A 14,342-nucleotide genomic window follows, 5' to 3' on the forward strand; every position below is an offset into this window, starting at 1 on the left:
GCACCGCACACCGCACCGCTCTACCCGGGCGCGCCGCAGCCGCCGCTGTCGCCGCCCGCCGCCGCGCCCGCGCCTCCACCCTCATAGGACTACGCCTCCCACAGGCTGTACTCCCCCGACTCCACTTGTACAGACCACTAGATACACCTTGTGCACTAACCACGAGTAAGTTTCAACATTCTCTATTTATCTATTTGCCACTTTTGATCTTGCCATTATCAAGGTTTTGTCATATGAAATAGGTAAAAATTTTTTGGCTTACAGCAGACCATTGTTTGACAAAAAATAAAGTATAATAGTTTGTAGAAGAAATATATCTTATGGAAATATAAAAAAGAAATACATATTATGTTACATATTTTTGCTTAGAATCAAATCCAGCACAAAGTCCTGTATTTCAATATAAGTTAGTGTTGCATCGTGTTAGCTGTTAGCTGTTACAAGTAAGTTACAAGATGTGGTACATATTTATAGTTAATGTACTTGCATCCATTTCATATATAAGTATTATATTTAATTGTCTTTTGATCTCATTAACCACCGAAAGCACTAAAATAAAGATTTGGTCTGTTTAAACTGATGGAAAGTATGGCCAGGCTGGAACTGCCGAGACTAGGTATAGTGTTTTATATATTAAATTCAAAATCTATATAACCTTGCTTAACACATTAAAAATAGATATTAGAAAATTTGCCACTTGACTAGCATCTCAAAATATATTTTTATAGACTATATTTGTGTGCTTTTTTTTGTGACAAAAATTTGTGATATTTTTTGACTGCTTTGGCTTGTAGTGTTATATTAATATTTAGTGTAATTACCTTGTACTTGAGTGTTTATGTAAATTAATATAATTTCCTTAGATATTGTTAGTAAATTTTAAATATGTACGCAGTATATTCCTATTTGGAGAAAAGTACTTTATTGCTTTTATGTCAAAAAAAAGGGAAAATGAAACTTAAAATGTTTAGAAAAAAATTGTGACAAAATGATTTGTCATTTTACTCATAACGACAAAATGCTTTTAATATTAAAATGGATATATTTGAATAGTTATCTAAGTTAGTACAATTTGTTTATGAACATTTATAATAGCTCAATATATCCTTCCATTAAATTGGCCGCTGTGTTCAAATTAGCTTTTCTATAAATATGAATTCCAATATTTTAACATTCACACTAGTAAATAGCAAGGTAATGTTGAGAATTATGTATGTATTTGTAAACACATATAAATGTGACATACTTGTAATTGTGGTACTGAACAGTTTGTTCAAGTTTTCCACAGTATATTTAAAGTACTGTATACTTGATATGACAATATTTAAATAAACTTTATGAGTAGCGTTGTGTCAAGCGGTGGCCGTGTGGATTATTTGGTAGGAGCATTCCGTAGCTAGTCAATCTGCATTATTATAGATAATTACTTATTCAAATAACATTATGTAGTACTCGTTAAGTATTAAACTTTTTATTTAAAAAAAATATTTATTATAATGGATTTGCATAAGATTGTTTTATTGTATTTGGTGTTGAGCTGAATTATATTTCACAAAATGAAATAAAATTGTATAAACACTATAATATACTGACTTTATGTAACTGTAATATAATATTAAATATATACATAAAAATGATTTTATTTATTATACAGCATAACAATCACAACAAAAGACATTGCCTTCACTAGCAACATTGATTGGCTGGCAGTACTGACATCCTATCTGCATCATGCCATATTTGTCTCCCTGTGACTCACACTTGCCACAACTTCTTGGTCTTGTCTCACAGTAAGCACTAGGCTTTCACAACTTCCTTGTTCGCCTCCTCATTATGCACTTCTTCTGCCTCTGCTTTGAACTTCTCCTGCAAGAGATATTTTCTTGAAACTGTCATGTTTTTCTATTATATTAGTTTTCAAGATGTTTGTTAAAGATAATCAAATTTTCTTTTTCAATAAGATCTACAACGAAAATAGACAACATTTTTTAAATAATAATTTACCAGATCATATATAACTTTGACAACAAGTGAACAGCTCGGACATGTCGCTACTTCCTCCCCAGCCATGAGCTCCTCCTGAAACATAGAAAACGTGTTGAAACACACACAATAACAAAAACGATTAAAGTATTTGAAAACACTTTGTTTACTATTTATCATAAGCACTCAACATTTCAATATCCCGGCCCAATATCAATATTCGGAGCCAGAAACCAGAATTTAGTATACCAACACAATACGTAAATATACATAAAAGTAATAAAATTTCCTCTAACCTTACTAATTTGAAATCTGTCGCCGCATGGACAAGGATAGTAGTACATTTCCTCCTCTTCGTCATAATCGAAGTCTTCAATTTCAATTTCGTCATGGAATATCGTCATCCTTTAATAATTATCACACTGTTTTACAAGAATATTCGTCAACATTGCAAAAATCTAGAAAAACGCGCGGATTTTCCTGTTTTCCAATGCACAGTGTACAGCGAGTGACACATTTTATTGACATTGACAATTTCAATTTGACATTACCTGATAATAGTAGGGTTACCCGATGCAATTTTTTCATAAAAAGTTTTCTTTATTGATTCTATTTCTGAGAATGTAATAAAAAATATTTTTATAATAGATGAATAACTTCTATGAAGCCGCCTGAATTTCTAAAGAAAAATTAAATTTAATTGATCATAAAAAGAGAATAGACGTTGCTCCTATTTAATTTACAGTATTTTTCCTTCAAGTTGGTTGCCCAAGAGACGAGAGTAATTTTAAAACTAAATAAAAGCTTTGCAAATTTGCATAAGCTTGTATTATACAAAATTAAAAAATATTTATAAGCTCTTAAGTTGAATCGAATAAAGTTTTAAAGAAATTTATCGATACATGGTAACATTAAAGGAGCACGTCACACACGTCATTAATTTCATTTCACATCATATCCAATCCATATCTCAAGTGTATAATGATCGCGGTGGTCTCACTAATTTTTTCATACGTTTCTATTTAAAGTAGTGAAGTGAGTGAAATAGTGCCTACACGATCATATTGACAATTAGATAGTTAACATAAATAGCAAAAATGTTTAGCTGGCTCAAGAAGGAGGGAGAAAAGTCTGAAAGTATCGACAATGTCGTCGAAGGGCTTAAAAGAATTTATAAGACCAAACTCCTGCCCCTCGAGCTGCATTATCAGTTTCACGACTTTCATTCGCCGCAGTTGGAGGAGCCCGACTTCGATGCCAAACCTATGATACTTTTGGTAGGACAATATTCGACCGGTAAAACGACCTTCATCAAATATCTCCTAGAAAGAGATTTTCCCGGGATCCGAATCGGTCCGGAGCCCACGACCGATCGTTTTATTGCAGTAATGTATGACGAAAAAGAAGGCGTAATACCAGGTAACGCGCTCGTTGTCGACCCAAAGAAACAGTTCCGCCCTCTTAGTAAGTTCGGCAACGCCTTCCTAAATAGGTTCCAATGCTCAACTGTTGTGTCCCCCGTACTCCGCGGTATCTCCATAGTGGATACCCCTGGCATTCTCTCAGGAGAGAAGCAGCGCGTCGACAGAGGCTACGACTTCACAGGGGTGCTGGAATGGTTCGCCGAGCGAGTCGATCGCATCATATTGTTGTTTGACGCTCACAAACTCGACATTTCTGATGAGTTCAGACGAAGTATCGAAGCTTTAAGAGGTCACGATGACAAAATTCGTATAGTATTAAACAAAGCTGACATGATTGATCACCAGCAGCTCATGCGGGTGTACGGCGCGCTCATGTGGTCGCTGGGCAAGGTGCTTCAGACGCCCGAGGTGGCTCGCGTCTATATCGGCTCATTCTGGGATCAGCCGCTGCGATATGATGTCAACAGACGTCTTTTTGAGGATGAAGAGCAGGATCTCTTTAGAGATATGCAGTCACTTCCACGAAATGCTGCGTTACGTAAATTAAACGATTTGATAAAAAGGGCGCGTCTTGCCAAAGTTCATGCATACATTGTAAGCGAGTTGAGGAAAGAGATGCCTTCAATGTTTGGTAAGGATGGAAAGAAAAAAGAATTAATCAAAAACCTCGGTCAAGTATATGACCGTATCCAAAGGGAACAACAGATATCACCTGGTGATTTCCCTGACATTAAGAAGATGCAAGAAACTCTTGCTAATCATGATTTCACCAAGTTCCATCCGCTGAAACCCAAGTTGCTTGAAGTAGTGGACCACATGCTGGCAACAGACATCGCCAGGCTTATGGATATGATCCCGCAAGAAGATGTCAATGTAGTCACCGAGCCTCTCATCAAGGGTGAGTACTTAGATCATTTCTTCACTTTCAAACATATTATCATTTATAAACACATTGTCAAAACTGCTTCTGTTGTAAATTTTACTATTATATTTTTCCTGTAATTTTATTGACGCGTAAATAACAACAAAAGTCCAACAATAGATATAACCCATGTAATTTGTTAAGTGTCCTAATAGGAAAACAATTTTTTAAATTGGTCCAGTACTATTGAATTTGTTACATATAAAAATACAGATCTTTCCTTATTTAATATTAGTATAGATTGCAACCCAAATATTAAAATTTATTTTGTTTGTTTTAAACAGCTTATGTTTATTTCAACTTCTGCTTCTCTTTATAATTTGTCATAATGTCAGTACTAAATTTATTGAATTGCTAACATTTTCATTATAATTTGTGCTACTGGAGTGAGATATTGCCACTCCTTTTCAATAAAAACTTCAAAGTACATTTAATATGTAATACTCTAAAGCATATTTGACATTGTGGCCAAACTCACATTGTACACTTTGGTATATGTTATGAGTTGATAATGTTAAGAAGTTATAGCGCTATCAGTAGATATTGACCTGAATAAATGTACTTATCAGATACCGTGCTCGGAATATGTTAGCTGTTACTATTAGCGCCTCTATTAGCGTAAAGCATTCTTTCTGCGCTGACTTCATACATGTTTTATCAGTTCCTAATAAGGATGGGTATATTTGCTTTATATGTTTCCTTACTGTTGTATTTCACGATGATAGTGAAATAACTTTATATTGGTGTCATAATGTGGGACTTAATTCATCTATGTTACATGTATGACTCATTGTGTACTCGGGACACAGATATATTTAGTTTGCTGATTGGATGATATTATATAAATGTACATTTTGCCATTTTTATACACATCTATTTTGTTATAAGTTATTCATGCTAATATCTTTGCTTATATTATTATATAAAGGGAAAGAATTTGATTGATGTTTGAATTGAATAGGATCTGAAACTATTGAAATTATTACAAAAATTATTTTCCAGTTGTGAAGCGACATTATCACCGGATAACATAGGATATATTTATTACTGGATGGTTTTTATTCCGCGGTTACGAAATCGTGGGCAACTGCTACTTTATAATATTACGATTTGTTAACAAAATAATTAAAAATTTTAACTTGGTAAAAATTATTTCAGAAATGTATTTTATAGGCAACCTTGTTAAAGTTAAAAGCTCGAAATCGTCATACACTAATTATATCACGTGTCACGCCCTTACATTAATTAATATAATTTGTGATTCATATCATTTGCGGCTTGACCTTTTGTCTTCATATCATGTTTATTATTTATTTAAAAACCAAATAGATTGATATCATAATTAGGCTAATATATGATAAGAGATGATACAATAATATATGTGGTTACAAAAATTTAATAAATATGCGAAGTATTTACAACTTGAAATGACGTGCCGTTATGTCTGCTCAATGAGCAGTAAGTTCGTAATGTCCGGAGCAGATTCCGGTGCGATGGCGAGCGCTAATGACACGCGCAGCTCACGTCGCAACTGTAACTAACGAACGACGTGGGCTGAGCCTCCGCATCCGGACCACCTCTTTGCTGATTGCTCTCAGTGTTGTTGTTCTTGACGCCCATGATGGCGTATAAACCGATTCCCCTTACTTAGTCCCGATGCAGTGATGTCTCCTGGCTGGCTGTATCATAATGAAACTCGTAACACTCGCTTGTTAAGTTAAAGTTGAATGTCCTTGATCTTGTGTCTACTTTCCGATACCTATAAATCTAGCTTAGCAACGCACACGTGCACATGTGTTTTATTTGCATCGTTACTTCATGTAAATATTGAAGTACATAATATTATCTTTCTTCCCTTTTCCTAAAATTTGGTTGTGAAATTAAGAAACTATCTTTGTTTTATATTTCCGTTAAACATAATGATAGAACTGAAAACCCGGTAACAGTAAACGCGCCGTGACTATTCCTTATTGTACAATGTGGAACAATATATGGGACAATTAAAAGTAACAACAGCGCGGGAGGAAGCGACGCAAGTGCGGGAGGGGGGGGGGGGCAGTGCGGGCGAAAGTTGTGATTGTGTCAGTACAGTCAGTTAAAATTAGTTTGGTCGATTTAACAGTAATCATTAGTGTTTATCAACTGATGAACCTTTTATATTGATATCTATCATTATATCATAATACTATTTGTATTATAAAATAAAAAGTTATTCTGCCCTTGACATACGTTAATGCAATACGTGTAGCCGGATGTAAAATTTTGTCTAGTGAAATTGATATTATCGAGACATTTGGGTGTTCGGTTAGCGGGCCGCGCTCGCGCCAAGCCGTTCCGCACCACGCCACAACGAGGACGACGACGTTGGTAGCTACAACTGCTGTTAGTTCTCCGTAATGTTTATCATCTTTTTTAAACAGGATCGTATCAACAAGTAAAAATTATTGCATGTATTTAAGAGTCATTCTACTTGAATCTCTTCGAAATGGATAGTAATGGTACGCTACTCGATTCTGTACAATCATGGACCCTAGGATTCAATGTCACCAACATTTGTTATTCTATTCTTATCGGCATAGCAAGCATCACGTCAGCGGGACGAGAGCTGTCAACGGCTGTAATAACTGGGCTTGAGCCGGAACATCTCGTTTGTTGTTCGTCGGGAAGTAATGTCACGAGACATCAGGCGCGCAATGTCTCGCACACGCAGAGGATTCGCTTTGATAATTTTCCATAGACACAGGTACATCATTTAACTTTATACCCTGCGCGTGAAGTCGTAAATCTCTGCGAACATTCGCGACGCCGCGGAGTTGCTTCATGTTTTTATAAATATTACGTTAAATATGAAAATATCAAGTAATTAATATCGGTTTGCAACCGCCGCTGTCGGGCAGATTCCGTGCTATTATATATGTGATTTCGTATCATATCCCATAACATGACCGCCGAGCTTGGTGTTGAGTGATGACGTCATTTGGAGTGTGGTCAAATTTGCACATTTTTATAAATGTAATATTGGATTAAAGTGTCTTCATGTTATCGCTGGTGCATCATCAGTTAACAATCTTCTTTCCGAAGAAAGTAAATAATACATGTGTTTTATAATTGTTTACCTCGGACTTCCTTTGTTCTGCTGGCCTTTATTCTTTTTGTGATTCATGTTGTCAAATACCTTTTCGATTTACGTGGCAAATTAACATGACTACAAATAGATGGACATTATCTTGTGACCCTGCCTGGTTAGTTAGTTAATTGTAAACAATATTAGTATGAGCTCACCATTTACCACAGCTTATATATCTTTTACGACATGCATAACGCCGAATTCATTTCATCATAGTCTACAACATTAATTTCATTACCTCAATGTTACTGCATAAGAAAAGCAATCTTATGCCCAATATAGATTATGGACACATTGGCAATCAATATAAGACTGAAGAGAATTATTGATAAATTAATTATGGTATACAATACTTATGTATGTACGGTCGTAAAAGCTACGCTACAGTCGCAGTGTGCGCTGCTCCGCCTCACTTGATGACACTATTGTGTTTGCCGCACGCCGTGCAACGACACGCCACGTCACGTCACGCCGCGCCACGGCACGACACGGCATGGCTCAGCATTATGTAACGCGCCGTAAGCTGTAGCGACCGAGATCACATCACTACATGCTAAGTGATCCGTGCAACTTCCTCTAATTTACATATTTCATACCAACAGAATCAACGCACGTACTTGTATATAGAATTTCCGCGATGTCTGTAGCGAAGGCAATATACGTGCGGCCATCTTACTTAAGACTTTTTTATACATAAGAAGCTTGCCTAAGATACTTGTATTTCGTCTAATAGTATAATGTACCTGTTTATTTTCGATTAACATGCACATAAGTGGGAAATGTAGACAGTAGATAAAAAAGGTGTTGGCAATAGGGGCGCGGTGGCGGCACATGAGTCAGTGGTGATGGTGAGGTAAGTGCGTGATAAGGCGACGAGTGCTGCGGGCGCCCGTCTGCCCCAGCGCTTACCCGACCTGCACGACGCTCTTCACTATACAGGCGCCGTGGCATTTATGAACGTTTATTTGTTAAATTAGTAAAGTAGTAAATTAATATGTGATCACTAGCATGTAAAATTAAATGTTAAAAAAGCGAGGTGTTGTTTTTAATGAACCGAATAAGGGTTGCCTGAAGGACATTGTACAGATTAATAAAGTTAGCGCCATAAAATAGTTCTAATTTGTCTATCAGACGACGGAAATCGACCGGGATAATAAATTGTTACACAATGGACTTATCTTTCTAACTCGAGCGACTACGAAAAGTTATTGATGTATGCGGGCCCCTTCTTTGAACACTAAAGTGATTAAATATCTCTTATGTGCGCCGTTACATTACGTTTGACAAACTATAGTAAAAGTTTTTAATGACCACTAAAGATATTTCAGGCCACTTGCGATTCACCATAAATTTTTGTGTCGAATTGTAATGTTTTAGTGTCGCCCTATCACCGGCCGGCTATCGGCGGCATATCTCTTGCGCATTGACTTTGATAATACACGTACTCCGTGCCCCCGTATTGTACTTCGCTTTATTATAAATTGATATTTGATTTATCCACTGCAGGTATTGAATCATTTTGTAATTGTTGTGTCAGCAACACAAAGTACTACCACTAGCCATTAATTGATGACGATGATTAATTTGAGGCGCGGACTGGTGTGTGTATCGCGCCTGTTCCGGCCTCTCTTGTGTATTATGTATCCTACTACAGTCGAAGCTGGAGCCAGGCGCTAAACTAATTAGTTACCTCTCTATATGGAATGCACGCATTTTCAATCTTTATTAATTTAAGAGAAGAGCAAGTGTGAATTAATACTCTGACTTTGGATTTTTTTAAATAGTCAAACAATTTTTTGTTGAACTTTCGGTCATGTGCAAGGTCATTACGCAATCAATGACAGTAATATTATAAACAGTTTATTAGTGTGTAGTTTACTACATTTGTAACTGGACTATCCTGAATAACAAGGAAATTGATTTACCACTGTTCACATCTTTTGTACTAGGCTCGGAAAATGTAATTTTAACTGATGTACTGTTTGATGCAAACATTATTTTTATCATTTATTTTTTTTACATACAATATGTAGATCAGGATGAAGTTCTGTCCACAACTATATTGATTTTTCAGTACATGTGTAGTGTCGTTGTCTTTACATGATTTTAACTTCATGACGTCAAGTAAGTCCCTATTGCTAATTGTGACGAGTGCGCTACTAATGCGGATGACAGTCATATCCATTCCCGTTGAAGTCTCCAGCGTGCTTAATAACTATTGTGGACCACCTAAGTCACATTGTTGTAACCATAAAACATCAACATTAAACCAATAATATGTGATCGCGTGCGTGCGCAATAGAAATTAATTTGGTCGCGAGCGGAGCCGGCGCGTGTCGCACATATCAAGGTTTAGAAACCTAAACCGTATACCATGTTGTCTAAACGCTTTATGGTATGGTCCGTGTACAAAAAAATAATATTCTGATCCTTGAAGTCATTGAATTTTATATTTAAATATTATTTATCTATTTTTATGTAAAAGATGCTGATTACGACATAAAACAGACAATAAATCCATCGAAGATAATAATATTCTGCGATATAGATCAGCTTAATAGGAAACTTTGACTTTACGTTGAACCGGTCCCGATGTCCCGACATTGTCGCCGCGACGCCCTTCCGATTTCACAAATATGAATGAACCGGGCGTGTCATAACGTATGAATGATAGACGGCCTTGACGACGCGCCATCTATCTGAAGCGCGTCAAGTTTGCGTTAGCGATGGATATAGCTCAATAGAGCAGTCTGGCTCGTCCTGGGACGGGGTGCAATGCTAGCAATTCGGTGCCGGTCCGATGCCGCTGCGCGCTGACGTCACGGCGGACGCGATACAATGCCCGCAGGCACGCTCAGGTCGCGCCGCTATTGTGCTTGTACGGCAGTTCATTCATTGTTTATCTGGCGAGCCGGGTCATCTCGGCCCTTCGATGTCGCTTTATTCACAATCAACGTGTGAAAGACCCGATGTTATGCGTACATTATGTCAATTGTTTTCTGTGGACTATGGATATACGGTTACACAGAGCTGTACTTGCTACGCCTAGAAATCAAAAGGTTATTCTTAATATAATAAAATAAGTTAACAAGTTATTTTGATGACGCTGGTAGTAAAAATGCAAATATACTATTGATAGCTATAGAACGTCGGTCGAGACAGTGTGAACGTTGTGAGCTACTTTTATTTAAGATTGTGCTCATATTCATCTATTTGTTAAGGGCCACTGATGTCAGTAGTCCCGCATCAAAATTGATATGAATTAAATAGACACGTTTGTGATGAACGCGCCCACATTGCTAGTCTTCTTGCTGCGTACACGGCCAGTGGTTTAGGAGGTGTTTGTGGGGTGCCACGAAGCACACTTTCCCAATTAGAGCCGGTGACCGAGGAATAATCGTTCGCCAACTGAATTTTAATTCTGGGAAATGTGAGGCGAACGGGGAAAGTGCGGCGCTGAGTCAGGCCCGACACCGCGCCAGCGACGCTAGCGCCGCCAGTGCTGTTGGCCATTTTTGCCAAACTTTAAATGAAATTAAAATCAGCGATAAGTGATACGCGGTCGGTTTATTTATCAGTCAAGATACGTAACAGAAATCCGTCCCATGTTACCAGCTGTATGTATGCACAAATGTGCTACATTATCGTACTCCGATGTAAAGTGTGCACTTGGCTTGGAAAAATTATTTTAATATACGACATGTTGTAGTTATTAGCACAATATGTCATAACTCGTAACACTTCATTGCTTTGCACTCTGTCGTGCGTTATGATAATATAGTAGAGGGCTAGAGGCTAATGCGAGTGTTGTCCTTCTGCTATGCTCCTCCGCAGCGCTCATTACCGAGTCTCGCGCCCCTCTGCCGCCCCCGCCACACACGCCCCGATTCACAGTCAAACTGTGAGCCCGTGACACACTGGTGGCACATAAAATTTATGTTGTTTATAATAATAGCTAATGTTCTCTCGATAAGGTCGCGACGTGCGGCATTGTTTACTAAACAAACAGTGTTAGCACCCGTGCACTAATCTGAACCATTGCTTTGCAAATCATTTTGTACCTATTTATGACAAATGCACTATAACTAATAAAGGCTCTGGCCATCTAGTCAGAAAGGAATGGGTGTCATAGCACCGCACATATAAAATGTAACGTACTGATTTCTTTATCAGACACATTTAATGTCATACCGTAATAAAACGTCCGCTGCATGCGCGCGTCTGACCCGAATCGTTTACAAACTGTTCACCCACCCACATATTATCAATTGTATTCAAATTTTACACAAACACCCGAATTAGGTTCAATTTTACTATACGCTTATGGCGTCTACTTGCAAAAAAACTAACGATTAATCGTATAAAGTAATATTATAAGTCACTGCTAAAAATGTAGCTATTTAACTTTGGTCGGTTAATAAAATGACGGCAACAGATATGGATGTGTGAAGTTGATGTTATCATTTAATTAAATCTTATCAGTTTGTCAGAACGTGACGTTGTTTCTTTAATAATTTTTATATTATTCATTATTAGTGCGACCTACACATATTAGCGTCGCAAAGAAATGCAATACTATTATAGTAAATGTGTAGCGCGTTTGTCTGTGTGTGTCAGAGTGTCTCAGGTTCGCTATGCAGTGCGTGCGGCGCGTGTGCATCACGGTCCTCCTCTAGGAAGCATTGTAACAAACTATTTAGATTTACGCATAGATATGGTAGAATGATTTAGAAAGCACATCCTCGTAGCTGCTCTGCTCAATCAAACACATCGATGTAAAAGTTTCTTTACTGTATCTGAAAGATTTTTTCATAGATTAAATTATAATTATTTTATTCACTTCCTATTAATAGCTTATAATTTTTCACTGGTAATAGATCCATAAGATCAATGTGGTGTTGTTGTGCGTTGGCGTGTCATTGACATGTGAGTCGTCTGCGATAATTAGCTGAAATTGTAACACATATTTATTAGCAACACATTAGTGACATGTGCACAACTGCACACTGTCCACAAGATGTACCTATTTATGTATATATGACAGATATGGAAACAGTCGCCCGCAAGTATATACAAGCAGCCGAGATGAAATGTAACTGGCATGACTTTGAGTATAACAAGTGATTTACTTTCAGGGGTCTCGCTCTCGGGCCCGGGTGCATGGAGCTATGGAAGTAAGCAGCAATGTACTAACAGCACAGCTTGTCGAGTCGCAGCACGCAACACCATTGCGCCGCACAGTGCAGCGCTGTGCCTCTTTCCCCTGACTTCATACTAATGCGCTTTAATTGTGCCAAAGGTTGCTACAGTGGGCGCGCTATGTTTTGTGTCGCAGGAGGTCATTTTGTTGCAGTCAATGTGTCCCCTCCGTCACCGTCCTGACTAGTGTGACTGGTACTTGTCATTATTGCGGTGTTAACAGAAGCTTACAGGTCATTCGAAGTATATCTCATTGCCGAAAATTTCATTAGAGTATAGCAGCTGTCATGTCGCTATTCAGGGTTTGGGGAGTGGGAGATGGTGGTTGTATCGTTGTGTGCTTTACGTATGGGCTAAGCTAAGTTGGTTTTTTAATGTGTAATTTAACTAAAATTACTGGGATATACCGTTTTCTTTAACATTTAAGAGTCGAAGGGAGCCATGATTTAAAAATGATCATCGGGAAGACGACGCGACGTAATTCAGGAGAATGTGAAAATTAGTTATGCAATAGTAGGAAGCAAAATAATTAGTAGTCTCCATTTGTGGTTGTAACATCACAGCGCTGCGGGGAGGACTGGCTGACGATGAGCGACCATGCATGCTGCTAGGAAACGGACATACGGTGATTTAAGCGGCGGCGACAGCGAAAATGCACGACAAGTTGTTACACAAGCCTCCGCACTTTCCAGTTCAAAGCCGTTACATTACTGCGTGATTACAAGTGACATGTTGAGGCGGGACATAACTACCCAATGTGTACTTACTCTTGGCTGGTTTAATTTATAATTTTGTGATATGGGACATACGGGTCTTATTACTCGAGAAATTGGGGGTCCTTGAGTTTCCCTTTATTTGCAACTGCCCTATGACGTTATCTTCGACAATAAGTAAGGTTTCTTTGTTATTCTGTTGCAGCATAACTGTCAATAGCTATAATATATAGCTGGATGACTCATGCATTATAATATTTTCCTCGCTTTGAATAATCGTGTGGCATTCTTTTCATTATTGCCCCATCTAGGACACAATAGACAAAGCGAGGCGCTATCAGTGGGCAAAGGCAGGTATATGAAGTCCTCTCTGGTTACTCGTAGTCACCACACCCGTCACTTGTACATCATTGTACATCATTGTTTGACAATACTTGTACACTGATCGTTTATAGGAATCCTTCAAGTAATAGTTAATTTACAATTTACCTTGTGTGAGATAATTCGGTCTCACTGATTGACTCCGGGACAAGAGCACAATAATTGTTACGTCGACCCTGACATTTACATAATTTTATTATTTATCTTATCAAAACGTGTAATAATGTCGCAAGAACTAAAGTGGGATATATTTTTTGTCGTTTTCGTTTTAAATCATTATTGTATGCCCTTAACCTCGACCGTGGCGGTGTAACGCATCGTCGCCGTCTAGTTTTTACATCTGAATCGTGCCACTGCATCAGATCGCAAGGTTTCCTTCAGATAATTAGTAACGCGCACCTACATCCTACATCCCTTTCTCGTATCAACTCAAAGATTCTTTTGTAGGTTTAACGGATTTATTCTTAGTTTCTAGAGGGCAGTATCTGTATTACTATCCGTGCGTATAGTGTCTCCGTAGAATTTTGGTGTAATAGGTATCCTGTGGTATCCGACTAACGAGTTGGGTCGTGGGCGGCTGCGGCGCGTCTTCC

General features: G+C 37.9%; 2 protein-coding genes across 3 annotated transcripts in view; one reads left to right on the forward strand and one right to left on the reverse strand.

The window, feature by feature from the left end:
* Positions 1-483: 483 nt before the first annotated feature.
* Positions 484-2,500, reverse strand: Dph3 (Diphthamide biosynthesis 3). The gene is made up of 3 exons (XM_013310428.1): positions 2,280-2,500; positions 2,005-2,079; positions 484-1,866 (listed from the first exon to the last, which is right to left on the reverse strand). Exons 1-3 carry the CDS (start codon positions 2,385-2,387, stop codon positions 1,798-1,800), a joined length of 252 nt encoding a protein of 83 aa, XP_013165882.1. The 5' UTR covers positions 2,388-2,500; the 3' UTR covers positions 484-1,797.
* Positions 2,501-2,917: 417 nt separating this feature from the next.
* Positions 2,918-14,342, forward strand: part of Past1 (putative achaete scute target 1) — a 16,193-nt gene continuing 4,768 nt past the window's right edge. Inside the window, exons 1-2 of one of the 2 annotated variants that reach the window (XM_013310602.1) lie at positions 2,918-4,305; positions 12,592-12,630. In XM_013310602.1, the coding sequence (XP_013166056.1) occupies positions 3,081-4,305; positions 12,592-12,630 (1,264 nt within the window). In that variant the 5' untranslated portion in view covers positions 2,918-3,080. The remainder of the gene's footprint in view (positions 4,306-12,591; positions 12,631-14,342) is intronic. The other variant, XM_013310604.1, reaches the window with a different exon arrangement.

This window comes from Papilio xuthus, unplaced genomic scaffold (assembly GCF_000836235.2).
Source record: "Papilio xuthus unplaced genomic scaffold, Pxut_1.1 DF827714.1, whole genome shotgun sequence".
Taxonomy (NCBI): domain Eukaryota; kingdom Metazoa; phylum Arthropoda; class Insecta; order Lepidoptera; family Papilionidae; genus Papilio; species Papilio xuthus.